General features: G+C 45.8%; 1 protein-coding gene across 5 annotated transcripts in view; it reads right to left on the bottom strand.

The window, feature by feature from the left end:
* The window catches only part of RBM33 (RNA binding motif protein 33), a 127,124-nt gene that overhangs the window by 40,446 nt on the left and 69,229 nt on the right, over positions 1-17,449 (bottom strand). For all 5 annotated transcript variants that reach the window (XM_035029865.1, XM_035029866.1, XM_035029867.1 and 2 more), the window contains 4 exons: positions 4,356-4,488; positions 3,634-3,977; positions 2,072-2,359; positions 303-587 (listed from right to left, as the gene is read on the bottom strand). In XM_035029865.1, the coding sequence (XP_034885756.1) occupies positions 303-587; positions 2,072-2,359; positions 3,634-3,977; positions 4,356-4,488 (1,050 nt within the window). The remainder of the gene's footprint in view (positions 1-302; positions 588-2,071; positions 2,360-3,633; positions 3,978-4,355; positions 4,489-17,449) is intronic.

Below are 17,449 nucleotides of genomic sequence, written 5' to 3'. Positions count from 1 at the left end.
ACTGAATGCCCATCGCACGGAAGCATCAGGCAAACAGATTCAATAATTTGCTACTCCCCCCACCCCAGGAGGTAACATGTTCTACAGCATCAGCTACAACTACACAAATACAGAAACACTGCCTAACATCATAAGGATGTGAGGATGAGAGTGTGTCCCACATGGACAAGGCTGTAAGGTTCAAAGAAGGATGTGGTTGGACAAAAGTGAAGGTTTTATGAAAACCTCGCTGGACGAGAGTACACTAATAGGTCCAAGCTGATTATAAGGCTTCAAGTATTTTTTAATGAAAACGGTCTTACCTCTGGTTCTGTTTTCGCCTCCTCTTTGGGCTGAACCACAGGGCTGACTGGCTTGACTCTGGCTTCAGTCTTACCCTGTGCGCTCCTGGGCCCGGCCCCCGGCCTCGCGGGCGGGGACGTGCTGGCGATCGGCTTCCCAGGAGCTGCAGGTGTGGAAGAGCAGCGGCTGCTACTCATTTCCATCACGTGCGACGGTGCTATGGGCAACTCGCGCAGATTACTGTTTCTCGGAGCGGTTGGCTGCATCTGCTGCATTGGCCGTTTGCTTACATTCTGAGTTGTATTCTACCACAAGAAGGAAGAAATGTGAATTACAACTGGATAGTTGGAGAAAGAACATAAAAAGGAACATTATTAGATAAAAATATTGTAAAAACCGTTTTAGTAAGCGACTTCTCCTTCTGGGGTGCGGATCACTTTTCCACGGTGAACCCTTTCTTCCATGCATAACGTTCCCGCTCTACGGGGCAGCACAGACTACTGCTGAGGGTCAGGGCTGGTCCAGGTTACCCTACTGGTCTACAGATAGGCTCCTCCTGAACAGAAATTTTACACCCGGGGACTGCAGCTGGTGCCTGAGGATGGGGACTGACATTTTTAACAAAGGACTGCTGGCACCACTTTTACTGGGCCCCTAAATTTAAGGTGGAAGAAGAAAAGAATCAAGCAGTAAGTCAGTATCCTAAGAAAACTACACCCTGCAGAAGAAACACGCTCAAACGTTTTACCCGAGAGGAAATTCTTAGTCACGCTCATCCCCTGGATTCTTAACAGAGAGCCAACAGCTAGAGGAGCGTACAGGTAGGAGGGACGGCTGGGAGAGGACTGGGCTCTGAGAGCACCAGGTCAGTGTTTACGGGCACAAGGCAGGGGTGTATCTGCCACTGCTGTAATAAAATGAAGCCTCAGTTACAATGCACCTCTCCGAAAGTCCTTCCTCATTTCTGCTATCATGTTAGTCTCAATACTACTTTAAGAAAGAAAGAGGCTGGTATGAGAAAAATTGAAATTAAAAGTAGCTAAGTGACATGCTTGAAGCTGCAGGTCAAAGGGACAATACTAAAAGGAAAATCCAACTACCTCCCCTTGGCCCAACACTCTCAACCATTCGCCTCTTTACGGAGTTATTTAATGGAGAACAAGGCAACAGCAGTGACTACTGTCTTGTGTTTACGGAGCAATCAAGCACGTTTCCTAGTTTCCTTCAATGCGAGACGAGTCACACCCTAGCTGATGGTACCTGAGAGCCTCTACCCTCACAACTAAATGCACTGTTAATCTCCCACCATTAAATACAGGCTTCATGGAGGCAGGAAACTGCTCTCTTTTGTTCACTGGTGCGTTCCCAGGAACTGGAATGGTGCCTAGCAACAGACGCTAGTCAGACAATTCTTCCTGAATTCATTTACTTATTTATTCAGAGCCCAAGGAGATAGAGACAATCTCACCATCAAAAGTAGGCTACCGGCAAAGGCAGGGTGCCCACCGCCCACAAGTATTTGCCAAAATTATGTGTCTACGAATAATACCGTCTATCACTATGGAAATATCTCCATACACAAAGTAAGATGAGGAAGTACAGAATAACGATGCAGTCTTCCAGGCACAAACGGGACATCATTAATTTCTGTAGTCAAAAAAATCCCGTTTCCTAAGCAGTTTGTGAAACACACACTCACTTTAGAGAAACGTACTACACGTGTTCAGTAATTAAATCACAACTGGAAAATATGCCAGCTCCCAGGTTCTGCCCCCGGGAAGACACTCACATGCCGCAGCCCCTGGCGCTGGGGGCACTGCATCCGGCCGCTGCTGGGCGGAGGCTGGGCCGTCTGGACGTGAGGCCTAAACTGGGGCTGCGACATGGGCATGAGCGGCGGAGGCGGGACGGAGAGGTGGTGGTGGTGCTGGTGCTGCGGCTGGTGAGGTGGCTGTGGGGGCGGCTGGTGCTGCGGGGGCGGCTGCAGCGGAGGCTGGTGCTGCGGCTGGAGCGGGGGCTGCTGCTGGGGCTGGGGCTGCGGCTGGTGCGGAGGGGGCAGTGGGGGGTGCAGAGGCCCCTTCCATGCCAAAAGAAAGAGAAACAACGGCTTGTAAACGTATATACTAGTGACGTTCCAATTCGGCCATCCCCTTAAAACCCCCAACCAGAAACCTGAAGTGGTGCTGAAATTTCATTTTAGAATTTGTGGATAGAGGTAATATGATCTTAAATGCAGTAAAAAGCCAAAAGCTATGCTCGTGCATTTTGCATTTGCCCTAAGTCCTCTTCACCCCAAAATTCCAGGTATTTGTTCTAAGGAAACAACTAAGGATGCAAACAAACACAATGTTAAGGATGGTGCCCGCAGCACTGTTTCTAATACCAAAGTACTGAAATCAGTAAACATGTCCAAAGAGTAGTGGCCGCCATGAAATGTAAACTTGTGCAGCATTTTTTAAACGATGCAGTGAGAGCTAATTCACGAACAGGAGATCCTGCTACTGTGTTAACAAGAGCACGGTGACAGGATGCACTAGGACAACCCGGGAAACCACAAGCACCCAAATGCTGGTGGTGACTGTTCCTAGACGATGGGATTTCTCAATTTCCTTTTTAAATACTCAAATATTCCTGCAACAGAGATGTATTCATATTTTTTCATCATATTTTTTAATAAAAAGAAAAAGGAAGAAACATTTTATCCTACTTTAACACATGAAATAATAATTTTTTTTTTTTTAATTTCGATAGTCTATGTGTTTCTAAATAGTTGATTCAAGTAGCATCATTCTGTATCTTAACAGTAAGCTTAAATCTGAGCAGAATCATACGGGGCAAGAAGGATCTCACAGAAACTCCCAGCCCCCCATGAAACACAACCTACAGCAGAGGGCACTCAAATCTTTCAAACAACGGGGGAACAGCAACTCCGTTTTCCCCTCCATGCAAAGAATCTTTCTACTACATTTTGCAGGCACATAATTTGACAAAGAACCTTATTTCCATTGGTGAACCTTTCAGGAATCTTGCAATGATGAGCCAAAGTATTATCCAAACATGTCCTAAATTTATTAGCAGTACCACCTTTAAAAAATCTGAATACTGAATTTTTTCATTTCCCCCAAAATGACAATCACTTTTTTCCATTTCTCCTACTATTAGGGGAAAAAACAATATTGTTAAGAAAGTTGCCTTTAATAAGTAGCACGTTGGAGACTAAACCTTTATTCTTTACATCATCTCCACATTCTAGAAGACTCAGATAGCAACAGGAAACTTCCATTTTATGAAACACAAAGATCCAAAGCTCCAGGTGCACCCCTCTTCCATGCAGCCCGCCAAGATCCATACCTGCAGGTTAGGCTGTGCGTGGGTGGGCAGAAACGGCTGTCCCGGGCCAGGCAGGAAGGGCTGCCGAGGAGGGATGAAAGGCCGCGTGGCCGCTGAGCCTGGCTGGCTAAAGTGAAGGATCCCCACTGGACCTGGTGGCTGGAGAGTCGGCCTGACGGGCCTCTCTCTGGGGAACACGGGCTGCTGTCCCTGCTGATTAAACGCTGGTCCAGGCTGAGTGAACGGTAAGGGACTAGGGGTGGGCACCGGGTGAGTGCTGCTAAGAAGCGTGGGGGGCGGTGGCGGCGGAGGGGGGCTTCGCTGTTCCAGAAAAAGATGACTCGGGAACCTTGGTTCACCTGAAACTGAACAGTGGTGCAACATTACCCTCGGCTTGTACACAACACGCCTTTCACACAACAGCAGTTTTATGTACCATCTTACTGAGAACAAAAATTACAAGTGGTGGGTAGGAGGTGAATGCTACATTTTACAACTTATTTCTAGATTACTTCATTACTCCTTTTCTATAGAGGACTGCCTCCTTTGTAGGAGATTCTCACATTGTAGATACCAACAATGTCCAATTTTAGCATCTGAAATGACAGGAAGTGCTCTGGTACAAAAATCTGACAATCTTCACAAAAATCTCCTACTGGAAGCTCAATTCAGTTTAAAACATGAATGTGTTCAGGCACATCACCCAGTACGACTTTGTTCTGTGAGCCTGCACAGTCCTTTACCTCCTAAGAAGAAAGGGTCTCGCTCCTGTGGCGGGGGCGGGGCCCTCCACTGGTCCTGGAGGGGAAGTCTTGGGGGCTGGCTGAAATTGCTGGGTACAGGCCCAGGTGCATGCTGCGGGAACTCTGGAGGGCCCTACGGAACAAAGGGAAAACAAGATGAGAGGCAGGAAAATAGTCGGCCATTTCCAGAAATGAATACATACGTGGTTCCAACCTGAAAACATCCAGTAACTGCCTCCTATAGCCCCCCATATATAACTAGATGTTATGAAGTGATCCTACCGTTAATGAAACAGTCAAACATCAAAATGCAGCACTGAAACATGAATTCCATGTTCCAGTATCACTATAGCAGAAAAAGAACATTATCTTTAAGCTTACTGAAACCTATGCGATTACTGACCCTTCTTGCCCATTAATCTAAAAGGCTAAATGTCTACCTCCATCGTCCTTGGCACTGATCTTCTTGAACATGCTATAATTTGCTGCCTTTTGAACACAACCATAAACTACAGTTATGAAGCTGCTTTGTTTCTAAAGAAGAAAAAGACCCTGAATGTGTACCATAATAAACATCAGCAAGCTCTGATGTAACAGGACAATGTGAAATATTTAAGAAACCGTACCATATATGTATTGCTACAAAAGACATGTTTCAAAGTCGGATTCCACTGGATAAGACACTTTGAACTCGTACAGATTAACATTCTTCCACTAGAACTCTAGAGACAAACTAAATTACTTCATTTTTTAGTTGGCCTTTTAAGTATTCACAGAGATCTTTAAAAGTACCACATTTGCATTCTTTTTTTTTTAAGATTTTATTTATTTATTTAAGAGAGAGAATGAGAAAGAGAGAGCACGAGAGGGAAGAGGGTCAGAGGGAGAAGCAGACCCCCCGCCGAGCAGGGAGCCCGATGCGGGGCTCGATCCCAGGACTCCAGGATCATGACCTGAGCCGAAGGCAGTCGCTTAACCAACTGAGCCACCCAGGCGCCCTCACATTTGCATTCTTTCTTTGTTTTTTGGGGGGGGGAGGGAGTGAGGCATTTAAAGAAAGCCTCACCAATTTTTTTCACTTCTCCAGAAAGAATTCATTAATTATACAGATCATCAAAATAACTGTCATTTAAAAACATCTTTGAAACTCAGCATTTCTAAACTTTTAAAAATCATGCTCCTTTCTCATAAACTTGAAGTTCTAACTCCTTTTCTGTCATCTTATTACTAATACATTTAGCTGTTGCCTCTAAATGTGACAGCATCTTACAACATTGAAAATGTTTTTGCAAACTACATTTACCTTCCCTCTCTCCTTAAAAGTCTGTTTTCCCTGTGGCATTGTAAGAACAATGCACAGTAAACGGAATAGCACCCATGAAAAGCTCCAGAAAAGCCCATCAGGCATGGAAATGGCCCATCGGCAAGAGGACTGTCACCACTGGGAGAGTCCAAGAGAACTATCCTGGAGAACCGTGGGATCCAAGTCAACTCTTGGGAACACTGGGTCTGTCCAAGTTCTGAGAATCACGTAACAAGTTTAAAGACCAAGTCATAACACCTGGACTAGTGCTAGAGCGACCTGCGAGGGAACCTGTGGGTCTGCCTGCATGCAGGGCGTGGGGGCGGCAACGGGACGGGCCCTGGTGAGGGAGACTCGGGAAATGGACTAGTGAAGTGCTGGGTCTGGAAATGGGTGGGCTACCTGGATTCAATGCCAATTCTCTTGTTCCTCTGGCTGGTCTTGCAGCCCAGGGGAAGCCAGGTCAGGAGCCCAGAGAACTGAGCCAGAGCCCGGGGCAGGGTGTGAACCAAGGCTAAGGTCTAGTTACCAGCAAGCCACAACGGGAGACACTTCTGCTTTGCACAGATGCCCAGCCTCCGTACACGTGAGCCAACGCTCCGGACACAGCCCCTACGGCACAGTGACCAACGACTGCAGTGATCTGCCCAGGATTTCAATAAACCACCTTGGTAAAGCCAACGTGAGCCAGTCGAGGATTGATACCGTATGAGCACCGACTTCAGAGTAAGGGCCAATGGGCACTGGGGGCCCTGAGTCCCTCGGCACAATGGCCACAGTGGTCACTGGTGCCTTACATACTCCACATCAAGTTCTGTGCAGAGCCCCGACCACCTGAGCTCACGAACTCAAAGCACAGCAGGAGCGCAAGACCCATTTCACAGCCAAGGAAACGGAAACTCAGGACATTAAATAATTTGCCCACGATGACATCATTCTATTTTCTTTTAAATTTTATTTATTTTATGATTATCATTTTTTAAGTAGGCTCCACGCCCAGCGTGAAGCCCAGTGTGGGGCCTGAACTCACGACCCTGAGATCAAGACCTGAGCCCAGGGCAAGAGTTGTCGGACACCCAACCGACTGAGCCACCCAGGCGCTCCTATTTTTTTTTTTTTTTAAATCAAGAGATTTCAATACTCAAGAAAAACAAGTTAAAAGCTCCCAAAGGGTTCATTTTTTTCTTAACATGAAAATGAAACACGGGAAGTTTCAACCCATATGATATAAATCTTATCAAAATTACTAAATTTGGGGATTTTAAAAACCAGATTTTCTCTTGACTCAGACATGAAAACAATAGCCTACAGCTAACAGAACTGTGAATTCTGGAAACCATCACGTCATACACAAACTTCCATATTTCATACCTCATCCCCGTCTTTGGAAAATTTTCACTCTACCCGCTGTCTCAGCCAAAATGCAAAATCTCTACAGAGAAGGGCTTCTCCGGTAAGTCCTCGGTACAGGCACTCCATTTTCTCCTGCCCTACTTTCCTCTCTTGCAGCTCCGTCTGGCCGGCTCACGATTTCGGGAGATCTGCCCTGCACATGGCCCATGGACCATGTACCTACCCACGTCCCACTTCTCCACACACCACTGAGTGCTGCTGGATAAAGCTGGAATCACTAAGAGTGTGGATTTCACTTTAATTGGCCTATCAATGTCCCTCGGCAGTTTCTCACCTACTGCCCAGGATACTCTGCCATCTCAGAGCATCTCCTGGTCCCTCCGCCCTCACGGCTCTGTCCTCCCTAATGCTCCTACCACGTAAGGTGCTTCCTCCTCTGGGCTGATAGGGACTCCCAGTCCTCTCACCCAGCAATGCTCTCTGCATCCTGTGTCCTATCTGCTTTCATTCCTATCCATCTACATAGAACATTCTAGCATGAATAATGTGCTTGCTGCTAACGTTCACTCTATGATGACACTGGTCAGATTTTTCATTAAAAAGTAGGAACGGTACGCTAAATTATGACCAGGGTTGAAAGTATTACACTACTGATTTGTTGGCAAGCTTTCATCCTGAATTTGAGTCAGCAAAATTCAGGGCTCGTAACTCATGCACTGCATCAGTCGAGGAGCTGAAAAAACACAGACGCAGGGACACAGTTCAGAGAAGAGGACAGACAGAATAAAACGTACTTTCTTAGAAAGAGGGGGAGTCCTCGGGTTATTTCCACTCAGCCCTGAGGTCCTGTGTTGTACCAAGAGCTGGAAAGCAGCGGCATTCATTGTGGGAACTACTTACAAACGTACCAACTGTTGCACCCACTCCAACAAAGGGGAGAGCAAAGTGTCATTTCTCCACGGTCCCGAGCCACTCCCGGACCAGCACTGCTGTGGCCTGCCCCAGGCAAGCCCCACCGGCACTCCTTTCCCGTGAGTGCCCTACAGGACCCAGTGTGCACCGCGTTTCCGTCCGTGTCACCCACGCCTCGGATCGGAGGCACAAGTCGGGCCCAGGCAACTGCCTCTGGAGCTGGCACTCCTTCACGCGGGGACCAGCAGTTTCTCCTCACCTTCCTCCTGACTCTACTCATAATTACAGGAAGCGGAAAGAGGCTCCTGACTCTTCTGTCTTGACTAAAAACCATGGCTTTCTTCGTGATTTAGCAGGTGAAGGCCCAATACTTCCTGCTAGTTTTCGCGCCGGGCTTACATCATGCAGGGTTTACAGAGAACTGGAAAATACTCGGTTTCTTCTAAAATCTGTTGGAAGCGATAAATTCCACGACTGCGTTATCCTGCCCCACGTCCCTCCCCTGCTGAGGAAGTCCCAGACAGGACTGGCCACATGGCTGCGACAACAGGGCTCTTCAGAGCCTTCGTTTTCTCCTTCCATTAGAGAGTTAATTTCAAGGCCTCCAAAAGATAGGTTTTCTCATTATAGATAAGGCAAAATGTAACTGGAAAAGTAGACTGGCTTCCCTTCCATTATAAGCAGAAGGTCTGCTAAGTTTTGATTTTGACTTTGCCCCAGATTGAGATCAGGGTTAAGTATTCTCAACCCCCTTCATCCGTTTCCAAAAGGAAGCAGTTACTGAATTATGAGAATGAACTCAAAGAGAAACCAATGTGGTTAGTTTTCAACATTCCTGGGAGATTATTTTAAATATTCATAACTAGTTCTAAAGACATTTTTGTATTAAACTGAAATACACTGGGATCATAAATCTTGCCCCCTTTAGAATTCTAATATTGTGATTTTCATCTCTTTCCAGACCTTCTTTCCTTTTACTAATTACCTACGTGCTGCCTGATTGCATTTAGACACAAGCATTCAAAGGTGAGCAATATGTAACGAGGCCCTCCCATACCCTTTCTTCATCAGTCCCTGTTCAGCCAGAACCGGTCTTCCAGCTGGTCGTCTCTCCGAAAGGCGCTGGCTGGCAGAGGCTGAGGGAGCAGGTGGCAGCACCCGCCCTCCCATCACCTAGCACAGCCCTGAGCATGCCACCGAGCCTCTCTGGGCCTCCGTTCTCTTATCTAGAAAAGGCAGGGATACTGATGGGACCCGCTTCTCAGGGGAGGAGATGAGAGAACACGTTCAAAGTGCCTAGGACAGTACCCGGTGAGTAAGAGAAGTTCACAACGCCCGCCGCTGCTGTCATCCATACGTGACGTTTCTGCAGACAGCATTCCATACCGTAAGCCTATCACAGAGCTGCTGACGAGCGCCATGTCTCCTCACACAGCGCAAAACAGACCAGCGCGGGCCCCCTTCCTGCAGTCTCACCCGAGTCACAGAAGGAGGCTTCGCAGCGGAGCCGCCAACACCCCAGCAGGCCCACGCCTGTCGCACACCCACTCCACTGCTCTCTGCCCTTCAACTGACAGGCCCGGGAGGGGTGAGACCATGGTCTCTTTTATTCACCAATGCATTTTCATGCTTGGCACAGGGCCTGGTACACGACGTTTACAGGTATTTAACAAATGAATAAACCGCCCATTTCTAATAGCAAGGAAATCCCAGCCCATTTGAATCTAAAACACTACAGTGGGTTAAACCCTGGCTGCCCACAGAGCACACAGAAAGTAGATGGCTGAGTGCTCTAGGACGGACATAAGGGAGGCTGGAACAGACCGACGAGGCACTGGGCAGCGAGCCCCGGAGGCTCTTGGGCCGAGCAGACTGAGAACATACACAGTGCACCAGGACCAAAGAGAAGCCAACATCAACAGAATCCAGTTCTCTGACTTAACTGTAGGATAGAAATCATTTTAACTTGCTCTACTGTGATGTAAAATAGAGGAAAAGTGAGATGAACAGGGACTCCTCCATCCTGCAACCATCCCCCTATTTTCAGAGAACAGAAAATGAAGAATGAAAATTAGACGGACGGTCTGTGGGCTATCCTTCCAACGCTGCTGTTTTAAGGAGCACAGCCCAGGCCAGTTTCCTTCTGGGCTGTAGACTGAACTTAAGAATCATACACCCGTGGGGTGCCTGGGCGGCTCAGTCATTAAGCGTCTGCCTTCAGCTCAGGTCATGATCCCAGGGTCCTGGGATCGAGCCCAGTGTCAGGCTCCCTGCTCAGAGGGGGGAGCTTGCTTCTCCCTCTGCCTCTGCCCCTCTCTCATGCTCTCTCTCTCAAATAAATAAATAAATCTTAAAAAAAAAAAATCATACACCTATAAGATGCAGGATACTCATATAAACCACACAGAAGAACCAGAGTAAAATGAAAAGTAAGTAAATAAAAACCACTTCATTTTACCCAAATGGTAGTACTTAGCAATAATCGTGCACCACACATATGATAACAAGGCATTTTTACAGGGTCAATCCTAAAAGTAAATACAGATCGACAAGTTAGAACTATACTCCTTCAGCCAGAAAATACTCAAGGAAGAGTAAAATAAAACATGGTGGGAGCAAGTCTGCATAATGGCAAACCTGACCATAACTACCCTAACAGCATGATAAATGTATCCATAAATAAAATGTAAATATGTAAAAATAAAGCCATTTGTAAAACGTAAAAAACTAAACCAAAAATTATATAATATAAAAATAAATGCCATTTCTAGAACTGAGGCAAATCTGGATAGCTCTATATGGCAGTTTGTCCAAGCTCAAAGAAGTCAATAAGAAAAAGTGAATGTAATTATCTTGTTAATGTCGCAGGATGCTCGTAGAAATACAAATCCGTTATTTATGAGGCTATCTGGCTTTATATAAAAATTAGCCGCCTTCCTCCCCACCAAGGACACAGACCCCTGATGTTCCCGTCTGTGCCCACATCTTCTTCCTGAGCACCAGCCAGGCTACCTTTCCCAGCCAGTCCTGCAAGGCAATGTGGCTGGCCACGTGACCACGTTCTCAGCCGACAGCATGTGAGCAGAAGTGATGCAGGCCAGTTCCAGACCTGGCCAGTTACAAACAAACTCCCAGGACTGACCCTCACCCTTTCCCCACCATGCAGAGGCCTGTGGGGCCCAGAGGAAGGAGCCCAGAGGGCGAGGTGAGTGAGAAGAACACTTCGCAGTACCGAGCCCCTACAGGCTCAGGGTTGGTCAGTCACTGCACTCCAGCTGATCCTCCTGTGCTGGACACTCTGGGGCCATCACCAGGTCCCCTTTGCATGCAGGCGCCGCAGGCCCCAACTGTTGCAAATGCTGTCCTGGCCAATGGGTGCTGCTCCTCCAAGACCTGCCTATGACAGTCCATGGCCCACTGCCCCAGAGTGGACAACTCTGAGGGAGGGCTTATGCTCCAGAGGCCCCCCTCCCACTCGACCCCCCAAGGATCAGGCCAGGGCCAGAATCTTTGACCTGAAACTACATAGTAGCCCAGTTCCACCCCCTTCCATCCCCAGCGCCCTTACCTAATCCTGTGCCCCCAAATCCCCATCTTGGGCTCTGCTCCTGCTGACCCAAGGTTACCGCCCACCCTATATACTGCTGCTAGCTAACTCTGCAGGGGACTCCTCTGCTATCTCCTTCAAACCCTAGAATGCCCTATGAGGTAGGGATTCTGCTCACAGAATCTTGTGAGCATTTCAATATCTCACACCCAGTACACGGCTAGAAAGTGGCAGGGCCTGGACTCACTCCCGGGTCACCCATCTCCACAGCACACGTATTCACCCACTGTGCTTGTTAGGAACAGTTATTTCATGTTCCGTCGTCTGTCTCGCTGTTTCATTATCACATATGTATATGTAATTGTGTGAGAGTATGTGAGTGCTGTGGAGTCAAAAAAAACCAGTAAATACTAAATCAAGTCTAGAGTCAGCCAGCCATGGAAATTCCATGGCTGGCCTGAATGGTAAGAGAAATTAGCAGTTCTTATCTGATCAACCTAGGAGAAACTGATAAAGGAGGCAGGACCAGAGATGTTCTCTACAATTTAGAAGAAAGCGCTGACTCAAGTTGAGTAAACAAGGAAATTTCTGGCTTTGGTATTTTGTCCAACAGAAGAAGAATGGAAGAAGAGGGTTTTGCCAGAAGAGCCTTGAAACCATAGGCTGACACCAGCCAGGTGGGATGACCTGGGGCAGCCAGGTGGAGGGCAGCGAGCACCAGGCAGGCCTGATTAAGGCGCCTCGACCAGGCCCAACGACACTGGCGGGGGAGAAAGAGCTTTACTGACACCTGCATCAAATCCGACCAGAGAGAAGCCCATTTCCAAGACGTCAAATGCCTGCGTAAGGGCCAGAGGGTAGGAAGATTAGAAAAAAGGGGCAGATAATTACAAGATATTATTCAGAAAGAAAGTCAGTGGCTGATACATGAAGTGAAGCAGAGTGACAAATAGTTACTTCTCCAGAGGTAGCAGATCACGACAGACCCAAGGGAGAAATCATCTGGGGAAGACACGCAGGCCCCTCACTGCGTCCACTGGCCTCAACGGATAACAGAACCTGAGAATTTGTATACTTACATGAACTTTAAAATTTTCAAGCTTTAAGATCCTAAAAGCTTCTTATTGACTATCATCAGAATTGCCTTTTTGAAATAGAAATTAAACAATTAGCAGGTATCATGAAGCTCACGGTGCCATTTTCCTCACTGGTTTCTATTTCACTTTGAACAGAGGTCACTTTTTTTCCCTTTATTTACATGAATTCCGGCCGTAAGTTTTAGCCATGTGGAAACGACTGCTAATTGCTTACCACCTAGTATAAATTCTCACTCCTTCCTAAGTAATAAAACGGCTGCACTGCCCACCTAAAAATCCTTGAACTTGTCACAAGGGTGTGACTAGGTTCTGACCAACACGTCCCCATCCTTCCTCCTCTTTTGGCCTGGAATTTGGGTAGAAAAATATATGGGGGGCGCCTGGGTGGCTCAGTTGGTTAAGCGACTGCCTTCGGCTCAGGTCGTGATCCTGGAGTCCCGGGATCGAGTCCCGCATCGGGCTTCCTGCTCCTTGGGAGCCTGCTTCTCCCTCTGCTTCTCTCTCTCTCTCTCTCTGTCTCTCATGAATAAATAAATAAAATCTTTAAAAAAAAAAAAAAAAGAAAAAGAAAAATATATGGGTCCCTGTAACATCACAGAATTGCTATACCAACCCAGAACTTTCTCGTTTTTATGCAAAAAGTAAAGACACTTGGTTTAAGTCATTGTTAAGTGAGTTTTCTGTCATGTGCAGCCTCATTCACACCCTGACCCCGAACCAGTCAAGTACAACACCGTATCTTTCACAAACACGGTGCCAAGAAACAGGCACAACAAACAACTTTCCCTTTAAGGGATGAAGAAACTCAGGTTTAGAGAGTTAAAAGTGGATTAGCCCACACTCCACTGTCCACACAAAACTCAGGACACAAAGGCCCATTTTCGGACTCTTGCTTTATGAAGTGCTCTTTCTGCTGTCACACACGGCTTTCGTCTGTGACCAATGTGTCTTCAGGTAATGCTGAGTAAGCCACGGTTCCAGGCTGGCATTCCCCACCTTGGAGGCTCTCCTGATGGGCGCATTCATTTAAGAACTTCTATCATTTCACGGGTATAAAAGATAATAAATTACCAATTCCCTCCACCAAATGCACAATTATTTTAAGACTGTTAGTGAACTGTGAATACATCATTTAACAGAACTTTCAGTACTAATTCGTCTGCCTTTTGAAAGAAAAGGCTACCTTAATCCTTTCAACTAATTGCTCTATTTTGCTTTTCTTTATATCCCTTTAAGAGTCTAAGGTAAAAAAATTATCATTCTCATATAATTCTTACACAAACCGCACTCTCACGTGTTCCGCATCTCTTGTTAATTACATGATGTTATCTGTGTTAATCCTACTCAGGAAGAACTGACAACTTCAACCACAAAAAAAAAAGATGAGAACTCTGCATAAATTGCTTAGCCCAAAGTTAATCGTATAATGCAGAGAATAAAGAGGCTCTAACAGCTATTGTATGACTTATCAGCTTCCCTAACAGGGTCACTTGGTATATTTTAATAAGACTAATTAAATACCTTAACAATGTCATTGAAACTTCATGAATCTTTCAATGAATTACAACCTTCCTTTACAGCATGTTTTCATTTATTAATCTCACTTAAAATGCAAAGAACTATATAAGAGACCAACAGACACTTAAGAACGCCTCTCAGTTAATTCTGATTAAATGTGGGTTAAATGCAGAGAATAAAGACCACTAGTGACCCCTGACATAATTAAAATTATGCTCTTCTATCACAATATTAATCCTCTTATTTTAGTATTTTCATGGATCTTTCTTCTTTCACATTGTGCCTTGCTTAATACCTATTTTTGTATTGGGAGATGCTTTCTAAACATTCTGAAGAAGCACATACCCAGGGCTGAGCACCAGCCTTCACAGATGGGGGGCAGACCCCACATGGACTTAAATACATGAAGATAATGGTATTGCCTCAAGCAGTGAAGCCAGAGCACGTAGTACACATTATAACATCTTTAACTTAGTACAAAACCCTGCTCTTGATGAACATACTGAAGCCTATTTGTTTCTTATTTCATACAATGAAAAGCCCTTTATCCCTGCACCTTACCCCTCCTGCTGTCCTCCCCAAACAATCCCACCCAAGCACAGTACCAGCCCTCCCAGCTCTTACTGACAGTCACAATTTTTTTTTAGATTTGAATTGCATTTATTATGTTATGTTAATCACCACACATTACATCATTAGTTTTTGATGTAGTGATCCAAGATTCACTGTTTTCATATAACACCCAGTGCTCCATGCACTTAATACCCATCACCAGGCTAACCCACTCCCCCACCCCCTCCCCTCTAGAACCCTCAGTTTGTTTGTCAGAGTCCATAGTCTCTCATGGTTCGTCTCCCCCTCCGAATCCCCCCCCTTCATTTTTCCCTTCCTGCTACTTTTTTTTTTTTTTTTTTTAACATATAATGTATTATTTGTTTCAGAGGTACAGGTCTGTGATAATTCACAGCGCTCACCAAAGCACAAACTTAAATACAGTTCGGATCCAATCTGCCAGTTTACTCATGTGCATTTTAATACTCAGAGAGAAATGGGCAGGTACACCATGACTAAGAGACTCGGACTGGCACGGCTGCAACCCCATCTCCTGCACCCAGTTATGTGAACTTGAGCAACTGAATCTTTCCAAGACTCCGTTTCCCCATCTGTAAACTGGAGAAAATGTTCCCTTCACATGGCTGTTGAACACAAGCTCCGAGCAAACTTTACGACACAGTAAGCACTCAGTAATTGTTTCCTTTCCCAATGATTTTCAACAGTACATGCTCGAAGAAGACTATTTCCTCACTCAAAAAAGGATGGAGCAGCAGCTCTACCAACTAAGAGCACAGTCTGTTTAAAAATTCTCATCTGTGGGGCGCCTGGGTGGCTCAGTTGGTTAAGCGACTGCCTTCAGCTCAGGTCATGATCCCAGGGTCCTGGGATCGAGTCCCGCATCGGGCTCCCTGCTCTGCGGGGAGCCTGCTTCTCCCTCTCCCACTCCCCCTGCTTGTGTTCCCTCTCTCGCTGTGTCTCTCTCTGTCAAATAAATAAATAAAATCTTTAAAAAAAAAAAAATTCTCATCTGTGAATACACCCACCACATGACCCACAATCCCCACTCCTAGCTATTTACCGACAACTACATTCACACAGAAAATGATGCACACGTTTATACCAACTTTATTCATAAGAACCAAAGACTAGAAATAACCCAAACGTCCACATGGTGAATGGATAAACAGACTGTGGTACACCCATACGGTAGAATAATACTTGCCAATAAAAAAAGACGAGCCACTTACAGGTGCAACATACTGGATGAAAGAATCTCAACAGCACTGTGGCAAAGGAAAGAACCCAGACTCAAACCAAACATGCCACGGGAGTCCACGACAGGATTTCAGTGACAAGAAACAGATCTGGATGCCAGGGGCTGGGATGGGGAGAGGAGTGACCACAGAAGGGCAGCATGAGGAAGCCCTTCAGGAGACAGGACCGCTCTCAACATCTTAATTGTAGTGATTACACAACTGTATGTACTTGTGAATTTTCACAGGCTTGTGCATCAAAAGGACCAAATTGTAAAAAAGTTTTTTAAGTTTCTAATCTTTTGGAAGAAGTGCTTCCTAGTCCTTTATAATAAAACAGGACCTCTTTCAAAGTATCTTAAAAATGCATTTTAACAGACCTATAGGTCTTCAGAAACGCCAGAGAAAGTAAGTATTAAAGATAAAAATTGGTGTGCTTTGCAGGATCCATCAGTAAAAACAGGCCATAAAGATTTTCTTGGCACACACAGGAGGTTCTGAGAGTTTGACAATCTGTATTATCGTCAATCCCGCACTGGCTGGATTGTTACATTACTAAGATTAGAGTAAACTGCACTCAAGAGTTTTAGTCTACTATTTATGAAAGGATGCATGAAAGGTTTTCGTTTCCACATTAACAGTTTTACTTAGCCAAAGACTCAACATGACAGTTTAGCACACACTTTTAGAAGGCAGCTTTTATAATGTGGCCTACTGGCTCACTTACTGTACAAGAAAGCCACTTCATGTAATTTCAGTCAGGAGTCCCAGGGCTCGGAGTTACGTGTGCAGACGCCCACCCAGCCGATCTCTACCCGGCACACGCAATGTGCGCTGGCAGGACGGCAAGTCAAGTCAACGGGGCGCTGAATCTCCTAACCACCACACTTAATAGCTGTTACCACAGTGTTTAGCTGTTCCTGTTCCTGCTGCAGATGGGAATTCATTGATATGATTAAATCTGATGGTATGATAATATATGGTAATCATGATTAATCAGAAACCCACTAGCAAATGGAGGATGTTGGGTATTATGTCACCTGCATTTTAAACTGCATTCTCTCCCCGCAAGCCTGACAGTGTTTGACAGCTGGAAGGCTCTCGTCCTGTACTCGCCTGCGACTACTGGTAGATCTGATAAGAGAAAATGCCCATCATTCCTTCCCGATCTTAAGTGCTAATAATTACAAGGCATTGCAGGCAAGTTGTAAAAACAGTTAGGGGTTCAAAAGAAAGGCTGGAATAAAGTCTAGATTCACATCTGCAAGGGCTCTAATCAGAAAGAAATGGAATTTGAGGCGGCAGTCTCATCAAACACGATTTGCATGAAATGCCACATAAAACACACCCAGGACGTGTCCATCACCACCACCTGATACCCTGCACCCGCTCCACGGAAGCAGAGCACACGCAGACCTACCCGTGAGGTGCTACAGCCCCACGGGAAACACAAATGGAAATCTTACTGGGTTAGCCTAAGTAATAATGTAATTGCTAGGAAGACTAATTTAAACTTACTAGTAGTCTTTTTTTTAATGTAATTTTTAGTTTTAATT

The sequence above is a fragment of the Mirounga leonina genome, unplaced genomic scaffold, assembly GCF_011800145.1.
Source record: "Mirounga leonina isolate KUSES-001 unplaced genomic scaffold, KU_Mleo_1.0 Mir_321, whole genome shotgun sequence".
NCBI classification, from domain to species: domain Eukaryota; kingdom Metazoa; phylum Chordata; class Mammalia; order Carnivora; family Phocidae; genus Mirounga; species Mirounga leonina.
This window is presented reverse-complemented; position numbering and strand designations above follow the sequence as displayed.